General features: G+C 42.4%; 1 protein-coding gene across 2 annotated transcripts in view; it reads left to right on the plus strand.

The window, feature by feature from the left end:
• nf2a (NF2, moesin-ezrin-radixin like (MERLIN) tumor suppressor a) overlaps positions 1-27994 on the plus strand; it is a 67789-nt gene that overhangs the window by 13475 nt on the left and 26320 nt on the right. For both annotated transcript variants that reach the window (XM_014171225.3, XM_082968435.1), the window contains 9 exons: positions 3799-3867; positions 4096-4178; positions 4827-4902; positions 12390-12524; positions 12761-12835; positions 13870-13983; positions 14196-14318; positions 14774-14991; positions 19036-19141. In XM_014171225.3, the coding sequence (XP_014026700.1) occupies positions 3799-3867; positions 4096-4178; positions 4827-4902; positions 12390-12524; positions 12761-12835; positions 13870-13983; positions 14196-14318; positions 14774-14991; positions 19036-19141 (999 nt within the window). The remainder of the gene's footprint in view (positions 1-3798; positions 3868-4095; positions 4179-4826; positions 4903-12389; positions 12525-12760; positions 12836-13869; positions 13984-14195; positions 14319-14773; positions 14992-19035; positions 19142-27994) is intronic.

The following is a 27994-nucleotide window of genomic DNA, read 5'->3' on the forward strand; positions in this document are numbered from 1 at the left end:
AGAGTGAATAAATGTAGAGCGTTTGTAGACTTTAAGAAAAAAATATTAAGTGACGGTTTCATCAGTACGTGCTTAAAGAAAGTCATATCACAAAGATCACAGATGACAGTGCCCATCAAGTCTATCACAATTGACAATGAATTGTGAGCACCAAAGTGTGTTAGTGTCTTTGTCAAAATAATATCAGAAAATGTCAGTTGTTGAACATAATACTTCTATTTGCAATAGCAATTTATGATATATGCAGTTGAGGAATATTCCATGTATCAACACTACATGTAGGACGGACATAAGACATTCCCACATACAGTATACACATACATAGAGGCATTTTTCAGCAATGATTTTACCACTCAGAATCCAGAATGGATATGACAATGGGGCCAGCACAGGACGTAATACACCCTTCCAACAATTTACTTTTTGATCTTCTTGACTTCTTATCTGCTAAACTGCTACTGTGTGTCAAGAAAAGCGCCCCAATTAGGGGTTAGTGTACTCCAGTAAAAAAAGGTCTGGTTTAGATTCAAAACTATTGCCCTGTGTCCCTGTTCATAAGGGCATGAGAGACTAGTCAGTGGTAGAATTGGCACTTTATTGAGTTGGCATTTTATTTGCGCAAACACCCACAGACCCACAAAGTTGAGGTTACTCATGGACAGTAATTAGTATTTTTTTATTGATGCATTGTGTCTTCTAACTGTCCAAGAATAGGATCCAAAGTGGTGACATGACCAAGGAGCTATTGAAATTTGAATGTTTACAAATTTAATGTAAAAACGTGTGAGATGAAAATGGACAAACTAAAGGGTATGCAATGTGTAGGCCCACTGAGTGTACATTCTGAACCTTGTTTGAAGTCAGTAGGTCACATGACCAAGGAGCTATTGAAATTAAAAAATGTAAATAAATAATTTCAAATAGTGCGAGATGTAAATCGACAAAAAAAAGTGTGTGCAATGTGTGTCTATGCCATCGGGTTAGCTACAACCAGTTTTGAACGTTTTAGGAGTAATGGTTAAAGAGCTATTGAAATTTGACAAATTTGATTTGTCACTATGTTGACAGTCCCTAACTGTTGTTGTTGGACGAAAGGAAGACTACAGGCGAATATTCGTTGAATATCCAACCTGAAACTGTTTTTACCTCGGTGTATACCTCGGTGTAGACTCCTTGCCGTTCCTTAAGTTATAACGTGTTAGTTGCTTACTGGACCCTGGCAATCTGTGAAATGTTAATTAGCTAACGAACCAACCACTATCTGTTAACTAATGTTTTCCCTCTACAGTATGTGGTTAATTTTCAGGATGATATAATTAGGTGAAAATGAGTCGTTGCATGTTAAACAAGTGGATTCAGGGATCAAGTGTAGCTGCCTGGAGCTGGGCCTGGCTTAAGCTGGATGCCACTATAGAGGTGAAAGGAACATCACACACTTTCCCTCTTTCTCACTTTTGTTGGCACATTGTAGAACCTATGTCCACAGGCAGAAAGAGTACAATGTAATAATGTGCAGTGTAGCCCAAAGGTATTGTTTTTGTTGAACTTGACAGTAACGTGTGTGAGGGGGATGATACTTTTTTTTACTCAGTGAACATTATGTTTGCACACATGTAGCCTTGTGCACTTGATCAATGTCAACTATAGTGGCCACTATAATAGAGCAAAAATAGAATGCCTGTTTGTTTCATTCTATTTCTACTTTAAGATGTTTTTTTTTTCCCCCCAAGAGCAATATTTATGTGTGTGGTCACAAGCGTTCTATTATAAAGGCGGTCATGGCTAATTGCAAATTAGTGTATTGTTTTTTTCCTCAAGACCTAAGTGTCATTTGCAGTAGGTCTAGGCAACAAATAACATTTCTTTACATTTTTTTTTTAGCTGTGAGTTAGGTTCACATTAACCACTTTTTATTTTACACACAGAGACTGATCATGTAGATCATATTCTTTGTTGTCTAATTAGTTAAAACATGCATTTCCCCCTAGCAGTGATTTTTTTTTTTGCATGTTTCAGTGCAAAAAACAAAAAAGTGTCACCTTTTTGGGCCCTCAGAAGTTTGCATCCCTGAAATTGTTTATTATTCTAATTATTTACAAATCGATACTTGGAGTCAAAATAATATTGTGATATGTAACTACATCGATTTCCCCCCCCCCCCCACGTGTGTGTGTGTGTGTGGAATGGGATGTTCTCTATGAAGAAAATGAAGGCGAAGTGAGTGGGGGAAGGACAAGTGATTCTAACTGGCATGATTTAACCCATAGGCAGGTTGCGTTAAGGGCAATCGTACAGACTTAGATTTAAGATCTGTAGTCTGATTTCAATGACAGCAGATACCACTGAACATCATAAGCAGTGGAAAGCTTAATTGACATGCAAGAGATGGAGAGAGATTGAAGGAGTGTAGACTGAAAAAGGGTTTATAGGAAGCAGAAAGGTTTGTGTATTTGTTTGTGTGTATGTGCATGCACGTGTGTGTGTGTGTATGTGTGTAGGCTAAAGTATCATTCTGCTAGGCAGTGCAGGATAGACTCGTGTTTGGTATTCTGCGTTTGGTATTCTGCGGGGCACCTCGCTCCAGAGACATGTTTACAGGGAATTTCAAGCAACTGCTGCTTCAAAAAAACGCAGGAAGTTGCCTGGCCAGGTATTCACTCACTGGCTCTAGGTAGAGCAGGGGTAGCAGAAGAAGAATAGAGGGAGTGGGGTAGCGAGTGGAGAGAGTGTGAGACACACCAGGCAGCCTGCATTGTAACCCCACTGTGTGAATAGAATACAATACACAGAATTGGTCTGAGATACGATCGACTAGTTATTACTAGTCTGCATTGCTGTTCTGGCAGCTGACGTTGATGATTTGATTAATTGGCGAATTGTCATATAAAAGGGATTCTTGTCGATTGAATGTCTTGATTAGGTTCATGTAATTCAAGGTTTAGAATTGAAATACAGTAACAACACAATATCCAACAAACTTCCAAAATTACTACTGTGTCCTTTTTCTTGATGATGAATTTGCCATTAACCATGATTCCCTAGTTACCAGGTAGAAACTCACATTCAGTTCCAACTGATGAAAGCTAAATGGTCAGTAGCTGTTATTTAAATTGAACCTTTATTTAACTAGGCAAGTCAGTTAAGAACAAATTCTTATTTACAATTATGGCCTACCGGGGAACTGTTCAGGGGCAGAATGACAGATTTTTACCTTGTCAGCTCGGGGATTCTATCCAGCAACCTTTCGGTTACTGGCCCAATGCTCTAACCACTAGGCTACCTGCCGTTATCATCAGGTCCCATCAGTTTTTGGTCCATACATACATTTTAGACCCATTTTCTTTGGCCTTTTTGTACCAGTCCTGAAACTGTGTTCCTGACACACGCGCACACACACACACACAAACAAACACTGCATTATGAAGGAACTACCACAGTTTTCTCTAGCCCGGGGGTGGTAATTTTCGTGTCACCACTGAAGGTATTTGACATTCCCTTCTCTCGTCCATTGTTATTCCTATCTATCATTTGTGAACCATATCTTAATGACATTATGTAATGTCACCATTTCCTGACGACCAGGAAGGGGTATGTGTGTGCTGCAAGTAAATTAGTTTGTGTGTTGATGGAAGACCTGACCCTGTTCATTTTGACCGATTCATCTCTCATCTTAATACTGTGACTTTATCACAACATAAACTTCATAAAAGGATAGAGATATACTATCATATTATCTCTATTGGCTGTTATCCTGGCCTGACCATTATCTTTTAACTGCTTTTGCTCTTGACTTTGCAGTATGGAGACTATGACCCCAATGTCCACAAACTAGGCTTTCTGGCTCAAGAGGAACTCTTACCAAAGAGGGTGAGTGACTGCCATTAGTCTTTTAGCTGCAATACATAAGCACCACCGTAGTAACCTAGTAGTTTTAATTCCTGCCAGAAATGGTAAGGACATTATCAATGACGGTAATAAAGTTTTCCTTGGATTTCCTGGAACACATGTACAAAGACATGTTTTTGTTATTGTACTGCATATATTTTGCATAAAGGTTTGAGTGATTGTTGTGACTACCTATCCTCTGTTTCTTAGGTTATCAACCTTTACCAAATGACAGCAGAGATGTGGGAGGAGAGAATCACTTCTTGTTATGCTGAGCATAGAGGGAGGACAAGGTAAAGCTGCAATGTCATATACCTGTCTAGGGATAAAGTGTCTGTCTTCACTGATTCTCTATGACAGTTTTCAGTGCTTAGGAGTTTTTTACTCCCTTGCTTAGAATTAGGCTTATGTACTCGGGCTAACACCAAAGAAGGTACACATGAAAATGCACTTGTGGATCTACCCTCTTGCTTGTATTTGCCAGCCAGATCAAAAGAACATCAGATAAAAGTGATACGAGTGTCAACGTTGTGTTTTTTGTCAAAGTATGCAAATGTTGTTTCTTACTGGAGATGACCCAGAAGAAGAGTCAGATCTGACAACCTAGAAGGAGAAAAAATATTTAATTTACTTTCATCATGACATTACAACGTAACTGGCTGTTTGAAGTTGCAGCAGAATTTGTTTATCTGCCTAAACCACATAGTGTGACTTCAAGTGCATTCAGGGAATTACACTCTACGTTAGTGTGAAACCCCCTGCTGATGTTGAATCAGGTGTGCTTGTGCGGACTACAGTAAAAATGTGTACTGTTGGGGGTACTCGAGGACTAGAGAGTTGGGAACCACTGCTCTATTACACGTGATGATGCATGAGTTAGAAAGAGGTCTCTCTCATTGACACATGATGTTCTGATCTCGTCTTCTCTTCTCCTGACACAGGGAAGATGCTGAGATGGAGTACTTAAAAATAGCTCAGGACCTGGAGATGTACGGCATCAATTACTTTCCCATCAGGGTGAGCCTGAACCTTTTCTGCTTGTTTCCAATCAAAGAGAGAGGTGTTAAGCCCATACAATAAGCCCATAGAAACGTTAGAAGCGTTAAACTCATGGAAAGGTATGATAAACATCATCCTGGATGATTCATCCATCCGTAAGCCAATAAAAAGCTATTATCCTCAAATTAAGAAATAAGGTGAAAGTTGAATCCTATATTCATTTGAACTTCAGGAGGTTGTAGTATAAAATATCTGGATCCTAATATAGTGAGATTGATTTAAGCTTTATAAAAGTAATCTCAGCACCGAGAACCAAATCTAACAGTCTGTCATGAGTGACTAATATGAAAAGTAAGCATGGTTTACTGCAGTATTACTACTTCATCATGATGTTCTTTAAAGGGATAATCCACCCCAAACCACTCAATCCTATGATTAACAGTGTTAAATTACACTGTGGGGGAAAAAATGTGGGGATGTTTAATTTTCTCATTATAACAAGGTTGGTAGCAACATGTGGAAATCTGTTGTAGCTCAAGTCTACTACAAAACCCACAATGCAATGCTCTATCTGGGCTAGCTAGCAAACGTAGTTACACACAATAATACCAGTCAATATCAGTATATGAAGTACACGGAACAAAAATATAAATGTCATGAGTTAAAATAAGAGCCAGAAATGTAAAAATGTGTCTTACATTTTTTTGCACAAATTTGTTTATATCCCAGTTAGTGAGCATTTCTCCTTTGCCAAGATAATCCATCCACCTGACAGGTGTGGCATATCAAGAAGCTGATTAAACATGATCTTTACACAGGTGCACCTTGTGCTGGGGACAATAAAACGCCACTCTAAAATGTGCATTTTGTCACACACACAATGCCACAGATGTCTCAAGTTCTGAGGGAACATGCAGTTGGCATGCTGACTGCAGGAATGTCCACCAGAGCTGTTGCCAGAGACTTAACCTCTTGGGGCTAGGTGGGACGCTAGCGTGCCACCCGTGGTGCACTCCATCAACAGCAGGTGCATTTCAAGAGCGGCAAATTTGAATCCAAATAAATGTCAAAATTCAAATTTTTCAAAAATACAACTATTTTACACCATTTGAAAGATAAACATCTCCTTAATCTAACCACGTTTTACGATTTCAAAAAGGTTTTACGGCGAAAGCATAAATTTAGAGTATGTTAGGACAGTACATTTACAAGAGTTGTGTGTAATGTTTTGTCAAGTCAAAGACAGGGTCACCAAAACCATAAAACCAGCTAAAATGATGCACTAACCTTTTACAATCTCCATCAGATGACACTCCTAGGACATTATGTTAGACAATGCATGCATTTTTAGTTCTATCAAGTTCATATTTATATCCAAAAACAGCGTTTTACTATGGCATTGATGTTGAGGAAATCGTTTCCCTCCAATAACCGGCAGTCAAGTCAGCGTCACAAATTAAATAATTAAAATTAGAAAACATTGGTAAAATATTATATTGTCATTTAAAGAATTATAGATTTACATCTCTTGAACTCAATCAACTTGCCAGATTTAAAAATAACCTTACTGGGAAATCACACTTTGCAATAATCTGAGCACTGCGCCCAGAAGAATACGCGTTGCGATACAGACTAGACGTCATGTTGGGGAGATCTAAAATCGAAAATACTATGTAAATAATCCATTACCTTTGATTCTCTTCATCAGATGTCACTTCCAGGTATCACAGGTCCATAACGAATGTAGTTTTGTTCAAAAAAGCTCATCATTTATGTCCAAAAATCTCCGTCTCATTAGCACATGATGTAAGCCAGCCGGACTTCTCGTCATGAACGAGGGGAAAAAATATATTTCCGTTCGTTCAAACATGTCAAACGTTGTATAGCATAAATCATTAGGGCCTTTTTTAACCAGAACATGAATAATATTCAAGGTGGACGAATGCATACTCTTTTATAACGTATTGGAACGAGGGTACCCAACATGAACTCGCGCGCCAGGTGTCTAATGGGACATCATCGTTCCATGGCTCTTGTTCGGTCAGATCTCCCTCCAGAAGACTCAAAACACTTTGTAAAGGCTGGTGACATCTAGTGGAAGCAATAGGAAGTGCCAAAATATTCCTAAGCCCCTGTGTTTTTCAATGGGATAGGTTTAAAGTCAATACAACACATCAGGTATCCACTTCCTGTCAGAAAATGTCTCAGGGTTTTGCCTGCCAAATGAGTTCTGTTATACTCACAGACACCATTCAAACAGTTTTAGAAACTTTAGAGTGTTTTCTATCCATATATAATACGTATATGCATATTCTAGTTACTGGGTAGGATTAGTAACCAGATTAAATCGGGTACATTTTTTTTATCCAGACGTGCAAATGCTGCCCCCTAGACCCAACAGGTTAATGGGAATTTCTCTACCGTAAGCCACCTCCAACATCGTTTTTAGAGAATTACATCCAACCGGTCTCACAATCGCAGACCACATGTAATCATACCAGCCCAGGACCTCCACATCCGGTTTCTTCACCTGCTGGAATGTCTGAAAACAGCCACTTGATGAAACTGAAGAATGTCTGCACAAACTGTCAGAAATTGTCTCAGGGAAGCTCATCTACGTGCTTGTAGTCACCAAAGTCTTGACCTGACTACAGAGATTCTGTGATGAGATACTGAGGCCTATTGTCGTGCCATTCATCCGCCGCCATCACCTCGTGTTTCAGCATGATAACGCACGGCACCATGTTGCGAGGATCTGTACACAATTCTTGGAAGCTGAAAATGTCTCACTTCTTCCATGGCCTGCATACTCACCAGACATGTCACTCATTGAGCATGTTTGGATCGATGCGTACGACAGTGTGTTCCAGTTCCTGCCAATATCCAGTAACTTCGCAGCCATTGAAGAGGAGTGGGACAACAATCCACAGGCCACAATCAACAGACTGATCAACTCTGTGAAGGACATGCATGAGGCAAATGGTAGTCACACCAGATTCTGATTAGGTTTCTGATCCACGCCCCTACTTTTTTTTTTTTAAGGTATGTGACCAACAGATCAATCAATCAAATGTATTTATAAAGCCCTTTTTACATCAGCCGATGTCAGAAAGTGCTATACAGAAACCCAGCCTAAAACCCCAAACAGCGAGTAATGCAGATGTAGAAGCATGTATATCTGTGTTCCCATTCATGTGAAATCCATAGATTAGGGTCTAATGAATTTATTTCAATTGACTGATTTCCTTATATGAACTGTAACTCAGTAAAATCTTTGAAATTGTTGCGTTTTATATTTTTGTTCAGTGTAGAAACGTAACATGCAAACAATTTCAAAGATTTTACTGAAACACGGGACCAACACTTTACATGTTGCATTTATGTTTTTGTTCAGTGTTACTAGCTAGCTATAAAATCGCTTAAACAAACTGCACTATCAATTTAGGAGTCTATCAGAGTTCAACTTTCAGTTTGCTCTGACTAGAGCGATTGCAGTATGTTGCTATGGCGAGAAGGGCCCTTTCCCACAGACACACAGGGTGCATTGCTAGATGGTACTTGAAGGAGAAACTAAGTTGAATAAATTCATACACTGTTTAGATTGAGCACATCTAAGCGAAATATATACTTTGTCATGACGATAAACTGATGGATGTGTTCCAGACAAGTATGACCATACCATTTATTGGTTGATTTGGCGATCTTTTGTATTTTACCCACTGATAGTACATAGGCTTTCATCAAATTGACAGGAGTATCATCATTTTTATTTCTGGGGGTCGATTATCCCTTTGAATATATCATGTCTCATGGAATCAATTTCTCTCTTGAAGTGAGATAATATAGCCTACTGCAGTGATCAATGTCTACTCTAAAAGACCGGGGCATTCTAAGTACCACATCAAACTTTCTCAACATGAGTAATTAATGTAGGTTAAGATGAACGGTACCTTGTATCTATCAGAGTAATGAATTAGAGCTGGGAATTATCGACACCTATTGCAGGCATTTTGCTGATATTGTTCATTATGATAAGTAGCCTTTGAAATGAAATAAGTTTGCTAATATGAGTGATTGTTAATGGGACAATTTGATGGCTACAACCATCAAACTAGTAGTAGTAGTAGTTTATAATTTTTTTAAATGATTATCCTTTAAACTTATTAGGGTTTTCCCCGACTAAAAGTCGTCAGGTTTGATGAAATAAGATAAATGCCTTGAGGGCGGCAGAGATCTAGATAACCAGAAGGAAAAAACCTTAACTATTCTCTTGAAGTTGCCGGTAATAGGCTACTACATTTACATTACATTTAAGTCATTTAGCAGACGCTCTTATCCAGAGCGACTTACAAATTGGTGCATTCACCTTATGATATCCTACTCATGTGGAATGGCAATTTATGTGGAATGCCAATTTATCTTACCATTTCTACCGATCTGTGTGCCAATTGTGGTTTTCATATGCACATTTTCGTGAAACAGTTTAATTTAATTTATAGTAACGTCTTTGTATCTACCATTGTCATGTTGTTAATTAAAATTCTATCTAAATGAAAACGATACCAACCTACAAAGTAAATTCTATTGCCTTTGCCAACTATGTAAAAATAGCCTACATAAAGCCAACAATTAAAACCATTGCAACCTGCAGGTTATTATTCAACATTGACAGGAGTGCTTCAAACAAAAGACAATGACTAAATTGAGAACTCATCAGTCAAATGTATTTAAAGCCCTTTTTACATGAGCCGATGTCACAGTGCCGTACAGAAACCCAGCCTAAAACCCCAACAGCAATCAATGCAGATGTTGAAGCACGGTGGCTAGGAAAAACTCCCTAGAAAGGCAGGAACCTAGGAAGAAACCTAGAGAGGAACCAAGCTCTGAGGGGTGGCCAGTCCTCTTCTGGCTGTGCCGGGTGGAGATCAAACCAAATGTATTTGTCACATACACATGGTTAGCAGATGTTAATGCGAGTGTAGCGAAATGCTTGTGCTTCTAGTTCCGACCATGCAGTAATATCTAACAAGTAATCTAACCTAACAATTTCACAACTACCTTATACACACACAAGTGTAAAGGAATGAATAAGAATATGTACATAAAAATATATGAATGAGTGATGGCCAAACAGCGTAGGCAAGATGCAGTAGATGGTATAGAGTACAGTATATACATATGAGATGAGTAATGTAGGGTATGTAAACATTATATAAAGTGGCATTGTTTAAAGTGGCTAGTAATACATTTATTACATACATTTTTCCATTATTAAAGTGGCTAGAGTTGAGTCAGTATGTTGGCAGCAGCCACTCAATGTTAATGATGGCTGTTTGGCCTTGAGATAGAAGCTGTTTTTCAGTCTCTCGGTCCCCGCTTTGATGCACCTGTACTGACCTTGCCTTCTGGATGATAGCGGGGTGAAGAGGCAGTGGCTCGGGTGGTTGTTGTCCTTGATGATCTTTTTGGCCTTCCTTTGACATCGGGTGGTGTAGGTGTCCTGGAGGGCAGGTAGATTGCCCCCGGTGATGCGTTTTGCAGACCTCACTACCCTCTGGAGAGCCTTACGGTTATGGGCGGAGCAGTAGCCGTACCAGGTGGTGATACAGCCCGACAGGATGCTCTCGATAGTGCATCTATAAAAGTTTGTGAGTGTTTTTGGTGACAAGCCGAATTTCTTCCGCCTCCTGAGGTTGAAGAGGCGCTGCTGCGCCGCCTTCACCACGCTGTCTGTGTGGGTGTACCATTTCAGTTTGTCCGTGATGTGTACGCCGAGTAACTTAAAACTTTCCACTCTCTCCACTACTGTCCCGTCGATGTGGATAGGGGGCTGCTCCCTCTGCTGTTTCCTGAAGTCCACGATCATCTCCTTTGTTTTGTTGACATTGAGTGTGAGGTTATTTTCCTGACACCACACTCCGAGGGCCCTCACCTCCTCCCGGTAGGCCGTCTCGTCGTTGTTGGTAATCAAGCCTACCACTGTAGTGTCATCTGCAAACTTGATGATTGAGTTGGAGGCGTGCATGGCCACGCAGTCGTGGGTGAACAGGGACTACAGGAGAGGGCTGAGAACGCACCCTTGTGGGTGAGGTTATTCCTTCCGGAAAAGCTGACCACGACTCCATTTTGTTGCTCCCAGCCTATAGACAGAAACTAAAACAGGTAGCACCCACGCTCAGGTCTGTTCAACGCTGGTCCGATGTTTAGTACTAACTCTAAAGAGGAGTCCGTAATTTGCTTTCTAATGATCATGATCTTTTCGTCAAAGAAGTTCATGAATTTATTACTGCAGAAGTTGAAGCCATCCTCTCTCGGGGAATGCTGCTTTTTTGCTAGCTTTGCGACAGTATCAAAAATACATTTTGGATTGTTCTTATTCTCCTCAATTAAGTTGTAAAAATAGGATGATCGAGCAGCATAAATGGAATGAAATAAGCTTGTTTCTCAGAAGTTTAGCATAGGTTGTGCACTCTGCAAACAATGTGTCCACATAATGTATATAGAGTTGTTACAAAATTTGGGAGGCTCGTGGCGATGCGTTACGGAGTTCGATTTGGCTTCTCGAGGCTCTGCAATTGCGTCACACCCTCCATATGGAGCCGCATTTTTGGATCAAGCATAAATCGGCTTTTAGTCTAGGCCTCCACAATGGATTAGTTCACTGAGATGGGCACAAATAAATACACACACACAGTGTGTCGAGCAGTAACACAATCTCGGTCGACCAACAGACTAACGACCAAACAATCGACCAGTCGACTAATTGGGGTCAGCCCTAAAATGCATCATTCTATTTATCGTTATAACATCAATTTATAGCAATACGGATTTTTTTCCGTATTTCCCAGCTCTATAATAAATTGAGTTGCCAGCAGTGGAGGCTCCTGAGGGGAGGTCAGCTCATAATAATAGCTGGAACGGAGCGTTTGGAATGGCATCAAACACATGGAAACCCTGTGTTTGATGCATTTGATACCGTTCTGCTCCAGTCATTACCACAAGCTCTTTCTCCCTAATTAAGGTACCACCAACCTCCTGTGGTTGCCAGGTTGTGCCACTGCCACTACTGCCTGTCGGACAGTTAGACACGAGTGTAGAACAGTCAACAAAGAAAGTAGAGCAGTCAACAAAGAGCACTACATTGTATCGCAGCTGGTATTTATTAGCGTAAAGGAGAGTAATGAATTGTCTGTCAGAAAGACAAACACACTAGAGAAGTCTTGTAATCTCACAGCTACTGAGGGCTTTGTTTCCTCTTCTCATTCACCACCCAAGACTTCCTGGAAAATAGTGGAAAGTGTTACTAAGTCACTGATTTGGACTATCCTGGTTAAAGAAATGACATGGAATTAAATGTTCTTCATTAGGGTCATTGTAAATAATAATTTGTTCTTAACTGACTTGCCTAGTTAAATAAAAGGAGACATACAAATAGGGTGTGTGGTTAACTTTCTTTGTTTCATCCTCACTTTCTTCATTTGTCACTGTTATTTTATTTCCCCCAGAACAAGAAGGGAACAGATCTCCTGCTGGGAGTGGATGCCTTGGGTCTACATATCTACGATCCAGACAACAAGTTAACCCCCAAATGTTCCTTCCCCTGGAATGAGATTCGCAACATCTCCTACAGCGACAGAGAGGTACTGGATTGTTACTACTACAGCCTCTGAAATTGGACCAGGATTGGGGTCAGTTCCATTTCAATCCAGTCAACTCAGGAATTAAACAGAAATTCTAATTTAATGCAGTTTACTTTCTGAGTTTACTGAATTTAAATGGAATTGAACCCAACCCTGAATCGAACAAGTCTGTTTTTACAGTTTGTGTAACTTCTTACTTTGAGGTTTTAATGTGTCTTGTCGTCTTTCTGATCAAGTTTGCCATAAAGCCTCTGGACAAGAAAACAGACGTGTTCAAGTTCAACTCCTCCAAGTTGAGGGTTAACAAGTTGGTGAGTACAGTGATGAAAACTAAACATGCTTTTTTTGTTGTTGACTGTATTATGTGAGAGCTAGATTCTTGCTTTTAAAGGCCCAGTGCTTGATTTTGAAACTTGATTTCCTGTCTTTTATACACTGAATGTACAAAACTCTTTCCATGACATAGCTTTCACCTGGATTCACCTGGTCAGTCTATCCCTTATTGATGTCACATGTTAAATCCACTTCAATCAGTGTATATGAAGGGGAGGATTTTTAAGCCTTGAGACATGGATTGTGTATTTGTGCCATTGAGGGTGATTGGGCAAGCCAAAATATTTAAGTGACTTTGAACAGGGTATGGTAGTAGGTGTGAGGTGCACTGGTTCGTGTCAAGAACTGCAACGCTGCTGAGTTTCACGCTCAACAGTTTCTTGTGTGTATCAAGAATGATCCACCACCCAAAGGATATCCAGCCAACTTGATATCCAGCCAACTTGTGGGAGGCGTTGGAGTCAATATGGGCCAGCATCCCTGTTAAACGCTTCTGACACCTTGTAGAGTCCATGCCCCGATGAATTGAGGCTGTTCTGAGGGCAAAAGGCAGGGTGCAACTCAATATTAGGAAGGTGTTCATAATGCTTTGTACACTCAGTTTATATTTCCACACTATAAGGGTTGGAATAATACTATGAAATTCTGAAAATGTTGATACTGCCCTTTTAGTGTAAGAGCTGTTTGAAAAGAGCGCCTGAAATATCAGCCTGTTTTGTTGGGATGGAGCTTTGGCCTGCCTGATGACCTCAAATGAGTTAATAGACCAATACGAAAGAGTTCCAAACCTCTCTGCCAATAACAGCCAGTTTTCAGTTTTCCCATCCACACCCTTGCCCCTCTCTTGCTTGAGAAATTGCTTTTTGCTAAGAAGCATTTCATTTTTTAATAAAAAATAAAAAATTCAAAACAATCACAGTAAGGTACTTTGTTGTTACCCAGAAATGATTTGATATTGAGATGAAAATGGCTGCATTGGACCTTTAAAACTCACCTAATTGTTCCTCTCTAGATCCTGCAGCTGTGCATGGGGAACCATGACCTGTTCATGCGGAGGAGGAGGGTAGACTCTCTAGAGGTGCAACAGATGAAGGCCCAGGCCCGAGAGGAGAGGGCCAGGAAACGGGTATGAGCAATGGAAGCTGAGTCGTGGGAAGAGACATGGTGGTTTACCACCCCTACGGTCTCTGTGCTCCTCTTTCTGCCCTTACAGCTGCAGCTCTTGTCCCCCTTGTTCCTCGTTACCTTTGTCCTCTGTCTCTTTGTGATCCTGACTATGTCGCTCTCGGTCAAACCTGTAACCTGCTCACGCCCCCGCCTCTCTCTGTCTGTGTCTAGGTGGAGAGGCAGCGGTTAGAGAGGGAGAAGCACCTGAGAGAGGTGGCAGAAAGAGCCAGGGACGATCTGGAAAGGAGACTGATACAGCTACAGGATGAAGCCCACATGGCCAATGACGCTCTGGTAAGGACAGTGGGGTGTTCCTTTTTTTAAACCCAGTGGGGTGTTCCTAGACCCAGACACATCTCATATATAAATAGATTTTTCACTTGGAAAAGGGATGGTTTACCCAGGGATTTTGGGTCCTGATGCTTAAAGACTGTTAATCAAAATAATTTAGTTTTTGTAATCGTTCTGCTAAGGCACAATATGTGGTTAATGATTTGTGTGTCTTACTCTCTTACCCTCCCCTCCCTCCCTCTTACTGCTTTCAGATGAGACAGCAGGCCCACGTAGCTGCTTTATGAATGTTTGTGAACTGCATATGAAATGCTTATGAAGGCCTTGTCTCTTTCCATCCCTCTATGTAGCTGCATAGTGGGGAGACAGCAGACCAGCTGAGGAGGAGGCTAAACTGCTTTATGAATGTTTATTAACTTCTATGAACATGTTATGTCTGTTTCTGTCCCCCTCTCTAGCTTCGTTCTGAGGAGACAGCAGATCTCCTGGCTGAGAAGGCCCAGATAGCTGAGGAGGAAGCGAAGCTGCTGTCCCAGAAGGCTAGTGAGGCCGAGGCCGAAATGCAGCGTATCAAGGTGACAGCCATCCGCTCAGAGGAGGAGAGGAGAATGATGGAGCAGAAGATGCTGGAGGCGGAGATGATGGCCCTCAAGATGGCTGATGAGTCAGAGAGGAGGTGAGTCAAATGGATGGTCCCGTGTGCCTCAGTTGGTAGAGAATGGCCCTTGCAATGCCAGAGTTGTGGGTTCGATTCCCACAGGGGACCAGTATGAAAATGCATGCACTCACTACTCTGGATAAGAGCGTCTGCTAAATTACAAAATTGTAAAGTAAAAAAATGTTGCTTAACTTCAATTTATTTTCTTTGGGTGAAAAATAGCACAACAAGATGTGCATTGGATGTAGAGAACGACCAATATGGGTTTTTAAGGGCAGTTACTGATTTTTGGGGACAAGGAGGCCAATGGCAGATATTTTATGATGATAATAAATATAATTAAATGTAAACATTTTGATGGTACATTTTTCCCAGAGACAGCCATGTATGCATTAACAAATCAATAATACAACCAATTTGACTTTGTTTTTAACAATGTAACAACATAATGGTAAATCTCATGATAAACTGGGTAAATCAAGATGGCATAGGCGTACTCACAATACAGGTGAATTCATATTCAATAGGACTGTGTGCATGCAGTGAGTTATTGAGGTCGTTTTGGCTTATTTCAGTCTATGGGGCTACAGATGACAAACAATCGGTGTTCCTTTTAATTTGGGACCATGTTAGGCCTACTGATCAACACTTTAAAAGAAAACTAAGTCACTTCTGTGAAAGAGAAAACAAACCACTTGTTAATCTTGTAGCCAGGCATTTTGGCTCAGCAAGGGAAAGTCATGGATAATCAGCTTTGAAATTAGTATATTTAGCATTATTAGCTTTATGAATGCTGAATTTTGTTAACCTAGCTAGTTAGCAAGCAAGCTACCGGTATGTTGCTTTGAAGTGCTGCAGCCTGTATGGGACATTGTTTTGCCTAACAGCAGTGTTGTGTTCGAGATCACCTAAAGCGAGACTGATTCAAGACCAGAGCAAATCGAGTCCGAGTGAAGACCGGAGGGGGACAAGGGGTCCGTGACCAGAAAAATGCGTCCATTTCAAGACTGTGCTTGCAATTTAGTGAAATCACCATAAGAGTTCAAAATGTATAGTATTTCTGTGTTCATATTTCAGAAATGTTTTTGTAATGGTTGTTTTTGTATTACGATTGGGAGCTACTGGCTTATTATGTCAGAGTTTATGGACTGCTTGTCCTTTATCATCATGTTGTGTGTGACTGCCTTCTTTCCATCGCCCATATGTAGTGGTGCCTGGAGAAGTGGGTATACTCAAATTGACAAAAAGTTCCCAAACAGCCCGCCCAGCGAAGGATTTCAGTGATTTCCTATTTTAAAAAACAAAAAAATCCTATTGATTTTTCCAATTGTCACTCAAAACCACTGAAAAAAAAGTGGCTATATACGGCTTATACCTGCGTTTAGCCTCAACTACACCACTGGCCCTTTGCGTTTTACAAAAAGTGCACTCCTACATGAGTGTGCTGGTATTAGTTGCTGTCTTCAGAATCAAGAACATGTCACACACTGAAGGCCTATACAGTGAGGGAAAAAAGTATTTGATCCCCTGCTGATTTTGTACGTTTGCCCACTGACAAAGAAATGATCAGTCTATAATTTTAATGGTAGGTTTATTTGAACAGTGAGAGACAGAATAACAACAAAAAAATCCAGAAAAACGCATGTCAAACATGTTATAAAATGATTTGCATTTTAATGAGGGAAATAAGTATTTGACCCCTCTGCAAAACATGACTTAGTACTTGGTGGCAAAACCCTTGTTGTCAATCACAGAGGTCAGACGTTTCTTGTAGTTGGCCACCAGGTTTGCACACATCTCAGGAGGGATTTTGTCCCACTCCTCTTTGCAGATCTTCTCCAAGTCATTAAGGTTTCAAGTCTGACGTTTGGCAACTCGAACCTTCAGCTCCCTCCACAGATTTTCTATGGGATTAAGGTCTGGAGACTGGCTAGGCCACTCCAGGACCTTAATGTGCTTCTTCTTGAGCCACTCCTTTGTTGCTTTGGCCGTGTGTTTTGGGTCATTGTCATGCTGGAATACCCATCCACGACCCATTTTCAATGCCCTGGCTGAGGGAAGGAGGTTCTCACCCAAGATTTGACGGTACATGGCCCCGCCCATCGTCCCTTTGATGCGGTGAAGTTGTCCTGTCCCCTTAGCAGAAAAACACCCCCAAAGCATAATGTTTCCACCTCCATGTTTGACGGTGGGGATGGTGTTCTTGGGGTCATAGGCAGCATTCCTCCTCCTCCAAACACGGTGAGTTGAGTTGATGCCAAAGAGCTCCATTTTGGTCTCATCTGACCACAACACGTTCACCCAGTTGTCCTCTGAATCATTCAGATGTTCATTGGCAAACTTCAGACGGGCATGTATATGTGCTTTCTTGAGCAGGGGGACCTTGCGGGCGCTGCAGGATTTCAGTCCTTCGCGGCGTAGTGTGTTACCAATTGTTTTCTTGGTGACTATGGTCCCAGCTGCCTTGAGCTCATTGACAAGATCCTCCCGTGTAGGTCTGGGCTGATTCCTCACCGTTCTCATGATCATTGCAACTCCACGAGGTGAGATCTTGCATGGAGCCCCAGGCTGAGGGAGATTGACAGTTCTTTTGTGTTTCTTCCATTTGTGAATAATCGCACCAACTGTTGTCACCTTCTCACCAAGCTGCTTGTCGATGGTCTTGTAGCCCATTCCAGCCTTGTGTAGACTACATTCTTGTCCTTGACATCCTTGGAGAGCTCTTTGGTCTTGGCCATGGTGGAGAGTTTGGAATCTGATTGATTGATTGCTTCTGTGGACAGGTGTCTTTTATACAGGTAACAAACTGAGATTAGGAGCACTCCCTTTAAGAGTGTGCTCCTAATCTCAGCTCGTTACCTGTATAAAAGACACCTGGGAGCCAGACATCTTTCTGATTGAGAGGGGGTCAAATACTTATTTCCCTCATTAAAATGCAAATCAATTTATAACATTGTTGACATGTGTTTTTCTGGATTTTTCAGTTTAGCCTTCTGGCCTACTCTACATGACAAAGACTGAGTTTATCGACCTACAGTTGGTTTCCAGATTTCAGTTTCCATTTAAGCCATCTGAACAGTATGTTGCTGTTCCCTTGACGTGTAATAGGTGTCACGCCTACTCCTGCTCCCTCCGGGGCTTGATGTCACCACTTTACTAACCACCGGTCCTGGCAACCCACATTGCATACCTGGCAATCATTGCTCACACCTGCTCCCCATCGTTAAGCACACCTGGGCTTCATCACCACCCTGATTACTCTCCATTCATATAGCCCTCACCAACCTCAGTCATCAGGCAGTATTAGTTCTGTTTTCATGTAATTCTCTTCGTTATTATTAAACTCACCATCTGCACCTGCTTCCTTACTCCCTGCGTCGTCATTACAAATAGGCCTATTTTGAAGTCCCCGTCTTGTGACTGTCAAATGTGTATAGCGTTTCACAAATTACACAACACTGCTATCATCCTCCTTTTCCACTTCACCAAATTTTCCCGAACTTTTCTCTCTCCATTCTCTTTATTTTTAACTCTCCATTTCGCAGCTTTTCTCTCATTAAATTAAACTCTGACGTTGTCCTTTTTGCCTCAGTGGATCGACTTGAACTTTCTGCCTGTTCTCAAAAGTGATTGGCGTGTAGGCTATTTGGTGTAGGTAAAGTTAGGCCCTGAAGCATAGACTTACGTACTAATGCCAGATAGCCTTAAAATAATGAAAGAACCTCAATGTAGGCCCATAGAATTAAATTGCACAAGAGTGATTTATGGATTTACATTTTTTTGATTTTCTCTTTATTCAACCCACCCGCCCTTCACCCACACAGTATTTCATGACCCTAAACCCGTCCGCCCCACAGGTACTGCGGGTTATGATTCAACCCGTGCATTACTAACATACACACATTGTATTTACTCTGTATTTAATGAAGAAATGGTAATTACATGGTAAAAAAAAAGTGTACATGCAATGCCTCTATACAAATCGTCTATTTATTTCAGCCTCTCACTGACCCCCTCTCTTCCCCTCTCTCTTTCTTTCTCTCCCTCCCTGCCTCCTTTCAGGGCAATGGAGGCTGACCAGCTGAAGCAGGACTTGCAGGAAGCCAGGGACTCTGAAAGGAGGGCCAAACACAAGCTGCTAGAGATCACCAGCAAGTCTACCTACTCGGTAACAGCCTGGATACAAACAGGCACACACACACACTCTCACACATTCACAAAAATGTGATTGCATAAGAGCAGGCAATACACACATATCCTCCTACACAAGAACAGCTCTTACACTCAGAAATCCATCCACGAAAGGATGCAACCCACACACACACTCGCTTACACAACAGCCAACATACACTTACAAACCCGCCTACACATCAACCCAGCTACACAAGTCTACTCTCTCTCACACACACACACACACACACACACACACACACACACACACACACACACACACACACACACACATATATATACGTATTATGTATGTATATATACACGTGTGTGTGTGTGTGTGTGTGTGTGTGTGTGTGTGTGTGTGTGTGTGTGTATATATATATTCACATACATTTTACATTTACGTCATTTAGCAGACGCTCTTATCCAGTCGACTTACAGTAGTGAATGCATACATTTCATACATTTTTTTCCCCTGTACTGGTCCCCCCGTGGGAATCAAACCCACAACTCTGGCGTTGCAAACACCATGCTCTACCAACTAAGCCACATACATGTATGCATTAGAATAAGACTGACATGTACAATATCCTTGACACATGCTCCAGCTTTTATCTTCATGTTAGCCTACATGTAAAAGCATAAAACAATTGTTGTGTATTGATATTCTAGTTTGTCCCTTTAGGGCACCTGTAACGCTCCCCTGCTTACGTACTTAGGAATGCTTGGAATGTTTTGTCCTATGAAATGCATTAAACAATGCCCACTATAGTTTCTACTGTAGTGACCTGTCCTTATGTTAGCTATATAAGTAATACAGTGTGCTATACAACAAAACTGGCGACAAGGAAGAAATGTTCTCACATTTGCGTTCATTATTTTTGGCAAAAAATCTGTTTAATTAGTTTTCTGGCTGTAGAAAGACGCAAAGAAAATGTGGAGCTAGCCAGTCGAGTGATGCTAGCTAACTTCCGATGTCACATCAACGAAAGCCTCGAGAGGGAGAAAGTGGAATTACTGTGAGTGGAAAAAAAGGGGTCTAGGAGTAAGGGAACGTCTAAAAAGTGTAAAAGTACATTTATAAACTGAAATGTCTGCACTGGTTGGATATATTGGAACGTTTAATGAATCTGTGGAACAATGGAGTTCTTACAAAGTTTTGAGTACTTTGTTGGCAAATGGAATTAAAGCAGAAGTAATTGTGCCAACATTTGACTCTGATGGGAGGAAAAACATTAAATCTACTGCGCAGCCTACTTGCCCTAAAAAAAACCTGGTGGTGATAAATCATATGATGAAATTGTGGCTAACATAAAAGGACATTACTCTCCCAAACCGAAATGAAGGAAATGCGGATATGTTCAATGGAGAACTTGGCAGTGTGAAGGACATAAGTTAAACTGACCGTGTAACCAGACAGCAAGCCAAAATGCTTCAAAGCAAGACCTGTCCCATACACCATAAAACCAAAAGTTGAAACTTAGCTAAAAGGATCTAGTGAATGGGCTATACCTGTCATTCCAGTCATAAAAGATGGACCACTCAGACACTGTGGCGATTTCAAAGTCACAGTTAACCCCGTCTTTGGCAAATCTGACCACGACTCCATTTTGTTGCTCCCATCCTATAGACAGAAACTAAAACAGGAAACGCCCGTGCTCAGGTCTGTTAAACGCTGGTCCGACCAATCTGATTCCACGCTTCAAGATTGCTTCGATCACATGGACTGGGATATTTTCCGGATAGCGTCGAACAACAACATTAATGTATACGCTGATCCGGTGAGTGAGTTTATTAGCAAGTGCGTCGGTGATGTTGTACCTACAGCGACTATTAAAACCTTCCCCAACCAGAGACTGTGGATTGATGGCAGCATTCGTGCAAAACTGAAAGCGCGAAGCACTGCTTTTAATCAGGACAGGCGACCGGAAACATGACCAAATACAAACAGTGTAGTTATTCCCTCCGCAAGTCAATCAAACAAGCTAAGCGTCAGTATAGAGACAAAGTAGAGTCGCAATTCAACGGCTCAGACACGAGAGGTATGTGGCAGGGTCTACAGTCAATCACGGACTACAAAAAGAAAACCAGCCCCGTCGCAGACCCCGAAGTCTTGCTCTCAGACAAACTAAACTGCTTCTTTGCTCGCTTTGAGGACAATACAGTGCCACTGACACGGCCCGCTACCAAAACCTGCGGGCTCTCCTTCACCGCAGCCAACGTGAGTAAAACATTTAAACGTGTTAACCCTCGCAAGGCTACCGGCCCAGACGGCATCCCTAGCCGCGTCCTCAGAGCATGCGCAGACCAGTTGACTGGTGTGTTTAGGGACATATTCAATCAATCCCTATCCCAGTCTGCTGTTCCCACATGCTTCAAAAGGGCCACCATTGTTCCTGTTCCCAAGAAAGCTAAGGTAACTGAGCTAAACAACTATCGCCCCGTAGCACTCACTTCCGTCATAATGAAGTGCTTTGAGAGACTAGTCAAGGATCATATCACCTCCGCCCAAATAGGTACACAGACGACGCAATCACACTGCCCTAACCCATCTGGATAAGAGGAATACCTATGTAAGAATGACCCTGGGTCTGGACCCCGCCCTGTGCAACTGGGTCCTGGACTTTCTGACGGGATGCCCCCAGGTGGTGAGGGTAGGAAACATCTCCACCCCGCTGATCCTCAACACTGGGGCCCCACAAGGGTGCGTTCTCAGCCCTCTCCTGTAGTCCCTGTTCACCCATGACTGCGTGGCCATGCACGCCTCCAACTCAATCATCAAGTTTGCAGACGACACTACAGTGGTAGGCTTGATTACCAACAACGACGAGACGGCCTACAGGGAGGAGGTGAGGGCCCTCGGAGTGTGGTGTCAGGAAAATAACCTCACACTCAATGTCAACAAAACAAAGGAGATGATCGTGGACTTCAGGAAACAGCAGAGGGAGCACCCCCATATCCACATCGACAGGACAGTAGTGGAGAAGGTGGAACGTTTTAAGTTCCTCGGCGTACATGTCACGGACAAACTGAAATGGTCCACCCACACAGACAGCGTGGTGAAGAAGGCGCAACAGAAGGCGCAACACCTCAGGAGGCTGAAGAAATTTGGCTTGTCACCAAAAACACTAAAACTTTTACAGATGCACAATCGAGAGCATCCTGTCGGGCTGTATCACCGCCTGGTACGGCAACTGCTCCGCCCACAACCGTAAGGCTCTCCAGAGAGTAGTGAGGTCTGCACAACACATCACCGTGGACACCTACACCACCCGATGTCACAGGAAGGCCATAAAGATCATCAAGGACAACAACCACACGAGCCACTGCCTGTTCACCCCGCTACCATCCAGAAGGCGAGGTCAGTACAGGTGCATCAAAGCGGGGACCGAGAGACTGAAAAACAGCTTCCATCTCAAGGCCATCAGACTGTTAAACAGCCATCACTAACATTGAGTGGCTGCTGCCAACATACTGACTCAAATCTCTAGCCACTTAATAATAAAAAATTGGATGTAATGTATCACTAGTCACTTTAAACAATTCCACTTTATATCATGTTTACATACCCTACATTACTCATCTCATATGTATATACTGTACTCTACACCATCTACTGCATCTTGCCTATGCCGTTCGGCCATCGCTCATCCATATATTTATATGTACATATTCTTATTCATCCCTTTACACTTGTGTGTATAAGGTAGTTGTGAAATTGTTAGATTACTTGTTAGATATTACTGCATGGTTGGAACTAGAAACACAAGCATTTCGCTACACTCGCATTAACATCTGCAAACCAAGTGTATGTGACCAATAAAATTTGATTTGATTTGACTGCAGAAACATAACCACTACCCCTCATTGAGTACCTCTTTTCTGGTTTACCTGGAGGACAGAAATTCAGTAAGAAAGGTCTATCTACAGATCCATGTGGATTAAGAGTCACAAGAACTGTAGACCATAGTGACTCACAAAGGACTGTACAGGTACCGGAGGCTTCTTTTTGGAATCACCTCAGCTCTGGCCTTGTTTCAGAGAGCTATGGACCAGATACTGAGCGTGCTCACCGGGGTCTAATGTTACCTTGAGCTACTCATCAACAGGCAAAGACGAGCATGGGCACCTGAGAAACCTGGATGCTACACTACAGAGACTGGAGGAGTATGGTCGGAGGGTCTAGAAGGACAAATGCACGTTTTTCCGGCCTTCTGTTGAGTACCTGGGCCACGTCATCAACAGTTCAGCGCTCCACAAAGTGCCATCAAAGGTGAAGGCCGTCGCAGAAGCTCCTTCCCCACAGAACGGGAGCTTTCGCATCACGGACCTTAAATAAAGCCGAGAGCAATTATGCACAGATGGAGCGTGAAGCACTCGCCATCGTGTTTGGAGTTAAGAAATGTAATCAGTTTCTGTTTAGCCGACAATTTACACTGCTGACGGACCATAGACAACTCACCTCAATCTTTGGTCACCACACCGGCATTCCATTGCTCGCAGCCAGCCGCATGCAGCGATGGGCATTACTGTTATCTGCTCACCAGTACGATATCAGCAGACGGCCTCTCAAGGCTTCCCTTACCCGTCACAGACACTGAGCACTCCCAGGCTGAAATCTTCTACTTCAAGGAAGTGACGCACACCCCAGTTACATCTGTCCAAGTGAAAAAGTTCACCCACACTAATCCAGTGATGTCTGAGGTTGTGTACATTGTCACTCGTGGGAAAGTAGGAGAGCTGTCAGACAGCCTAAAGCCTTACCTGGTGAGGAGAAACGAGCTCACAGTTCAGTCTGGATGCTTGCTATGGGGCTTTCAAGTCATCATACCGCTGCTCTGAGAAGGCAGGTGCTTGAACTCCATTCAGGGCACTGTGGCATGGTGCGAATAAAGGAGATTGCACACAGCTACTTTTGGTGGCCAGGTTTGGACGCTGCTATCGAAGACCAGGCCAAGTCACGTTCTGCATGTCAAAAGATGAGGAACATGCCTTAGCTATGGGACTTCTCAGAGGAGCCTTGGCAGCGAGTCCACATAGACTATGCAGGCCCACTGGAGGATAATATGTTCTTAGTTGCAGTCGACGTACACAGCAAATGGCCTGACGTTGCAGTGATGAAGAGATGAAAGTTTTGTCCAGACAAAAGGAGCAAGCTATAAAAACATCACAAGGGAACGGGGCCCTCAATAGACGCCTAAACACCTTCCTGTTGACCTACAGAAACACCCCCCATGCTACAACAAATTGCACCCATGTAATTTTTCCATATAGACACACCCTGTGTTTTTTAATAAAATCAACGATATATACTGCTCAAAAGAATAAAGGGAACACTTAAACAACACATCCTAGATCTGAATGAAAGAAATAATCTTATTAAATACTTTTTTCTTTACATAGTTGAATGTGCTGACGACAAAATCACACAAAAATAATCAATGGAAATCCAATTTATCAACCCATGGAGGTCTGGATTTGGAGTCACACTCAAAATTAAAGTGGAAAACCACACTACAGGCTGATCCAACTTTGATATAATGTCCTTAAAACAAGTCAAAATCAAGCTCAGTAGTGTGTGTGGCCTCCACGTGCCTGTATGACCTCCCTACAACGCCTGGGCATGCTCCTGATGAGGTGGCGGATGGTCTCCTGAGGGATCTCCTCCCAGACCTGGACTAAAGCATCCGCCAACTCCTGGACAGTCTGTGGTGCAACGTGGCGTTGGTGGATGGAGCGAGACATGATGTCCCAGATGTGCTCAATTGGATTCAGGTCTGGGGAACGGGCGGTCCAGTCCATAGCATCAATGCCTTCCTCTTGCAGGAACTGCTGACACACTCCAGCCACATGAGGTCTAGCATTGTCTTGCATTAGGAGGAACCCAGGGCCAACCGCACCAGCATATGGTCTCACAAGGGGTCTGAGGATCTCATCTCGGTACCTAATGGCAGTCAGGCTACCTCTGGCGAGCACATGGAGGGCTCTGTGGCCCCCCAAAGAAATGCCACCCCACACCATGACTGACCCACCGCCAAACCGGTCATGCTGGAGGATGTTGCAGGCAGCAGAACGTTCTCCACGGCGTCTCCAGACTCTGTCACGTCTGTCACGTGCTCAGTGTGAACCTGCTTTCGTCTGTGAAGAGCACAGGGCGCACAAATGCCAAACGTCCTGCACGGTGTTGGGCTGTAAGCACAACCCCCACCTGTGGACGTCGGGCCCTCATACCACCCTCATGGAGTCTGTTTCTGACCATTTGAGCAGACACATGCACATTTGTGGCCTGCTGGAGGTCATTTTGCAGGGCTCTGGCAGTGCTCCTCCTGCTCCTCCTTGCACAAAGGCGGAGGTAGCGGTCCTGCTGCTGAGTTGTTGCCCTCCTACGGCCTCCTCCACGTCTCCTGATGTACTGGCCTGTCTCCTGGTAGCGCCTCCATGCTCTGGACACTACGCTGACAGACACAGCAAACCTTCTTGCCACAGCTCGCATTGATGTGCCATCCTGGATGAGCTGCACTACCTGAGCCACTTGTGTGGGTTGTAGACTCCGTCTCATGCTACCACTAGAGTGAAAGCACCGCCAGCATTCAAAAGTGACCAAAACATCAGCCAGGAAGCATAGGAACTGAGAAGTGGTCTGTGGTCCCCACCTGCAGAACCACTGCTTTATTGGGGGTGTCTTGCTATTTGCCTATAATTTCCACCTGTTGTCTATTCCATTTGCACAACAGCATGTGAAATTTATTGTCAATCAGTGTTGCTTCCTAAGTGGACAGTTTGATTTCACAGCAGTGTGATTGACTTGGAGTTACATTGTGTTGTTTAAGTGTTCCCTTTATTTTTTGGAGCAGTGTATATTGTGCTTACGGTTTTATGAAATAAGACAAATGCCTCGAGTGCGCCAGAAATCTAGATAACCAGAAGAGAAACTTAACCTGACCCAACTCTTCTCCTCCTGCTCCTGCTGGCTTTTGCAGATTCTGCCATTACTCTCCTGAAGTTGCCGGTAATAGGCTACACGAATGTGGAATGCCAATTTATCTTACCATTTCTAGCTATCTGGGTGATAGTTTTGGTTTTCGTGAAAAAGTTTGTTTTAATTTATAATTTCTTCATATCTAAATCATTGTCATGTAGTTAATCTAAATTATATCTAAATTAAAATGATACAAACCTTAAAAGTAACTCCCATTGCCAACTATGTAAAAATAGCCTACATAAAGCCAACAAATAAAAACATTGCAGCCTGCAGGTAGAAAATATCCTGATTTTAAAAAGAAATATCCTATAAATCACATAGGCCATGTGTAATGTAGCCAATCTGCAAGGAACTTGAAACATTGTAACTATTAACTTGGGTCCTGCTTGAAGCTTGCATATAAAATATTCTGGGCCCTCAGAGTTTCCCGTGCCAGTGAGCTTGGGACAGACACAGCTGTAGGCTATTTGCGCAAGGGTTAAGAAGCATTGCTTGACTTGGCAGGAGCTCACCGGGGCTGAGTACCGGCACCTAAAATGTTCTGCTGCTTGAGTTCCTGTTCCTTTTTATAGAATATTAGCTCACATATTGTGGAGCTCCTGCACCTAAATATAAACAGTACCAGCACTCAAAATGAGTACCGTAACTTATTTCAGTCCAAGTCAAGCACTGATAAGTAATCAGGTAGGCTTATTTTATGATGTTTCCACTCGAACAGAGCATGACATTTTTCCCTTTCACACTGAGATTATCGAAACGGAGAGAGCTAGAAAGGTTTTCCAAATACATTGAGGAACTATTGTAATTCTCAATGGATGTAAAAACAGACTTTGTTTGCTTGCTATTTGAGTTGAAGAAAACATTACTTTGAGAAGCTCCACAGGTCATTAGTGGTTGTGTGTTAAGCCAATCAGAAATACTATCAGATTCCCAAATGGACACATTTATATGCCTACATTTGCACGCAGGCCAGGAAGCCTATCGCCCTACTTAACAACATTGTCAACATTGACAGGAGCTCTCCAAACAAAAAGACAATGACTAAATTGACACAACTAGTAAATGGAATGAAATTAACCAAAACGTGTTTCTCACAAGTGTAGCATACGTTGTGTACTCTGCAAATAATGTGTCCACTCCGACAATGATAACGGGAATAATAATATTGTATGCATTAACAGAAATGACAGAGATTAGAAATTACTGGTGAAATATGTAATGGGGAATTGATATATGCTAAAAATCTAGCGCAAACAAATAACAGAATGAAGTTATGATACAATAAATGTGCACAAATTGGCAGGAGAGAGCGCATTCTGGAGAAAGAAGTGAGTTGTGCATCTGGGTGCATGGTCAATCCGACGTCTGCATTGCCCATGCAGCATTTACGGTGATATGGCCTCAGCAGAAGTCAGGGCATTGGTACTTCTTGCGATTCGCAGAGCAGTGCAGAGCAGAGCTGTTGTCAAGGAAGTGAGTTTGTGTTTTTTACAGGCTGTAGAAAACCGTCAACCAATCATGTCAATGTGGAGCAATACAGAGCCCTACAAAATTTGGGAGGAGCATGGTGATGCTGTATGGAGCTCGATTTGACCTCTGGAGGCTCTACAATTGCGTTACACCATCCATATGGAGCCTTGGACCACATTTTTGGATCAAGTATAAATTGACTTTTAGTCTAGGCCTCCAATGGACTAGTTCACTGAGATGAGTGCAAATATATATACTACCGTTCAAAAGTTTGGGGTCACTTCGAAATGTCCTTGTTTTCCATGAAAACATACATGAAATGAGTTGCAAAATGAATAGGAAATATAGTCAAGACGTCTAAGGTTATAAAGATTTTTAATTTAAATAATAATTATA

Source organism: Salmo salar, chromosome 24, assembly GCF_965601325.2.
Source record: "Salmo salar chromosome 24, fSalSal1, whole genome shotgun sequence".
Classification (NCBI taxonomy): domain Eukaryota; kingdom Metazoa; phylum Chordata; class Actinopteri; order Salmoniformes; family Salmonidae; genus Salmo; species Salmo salar.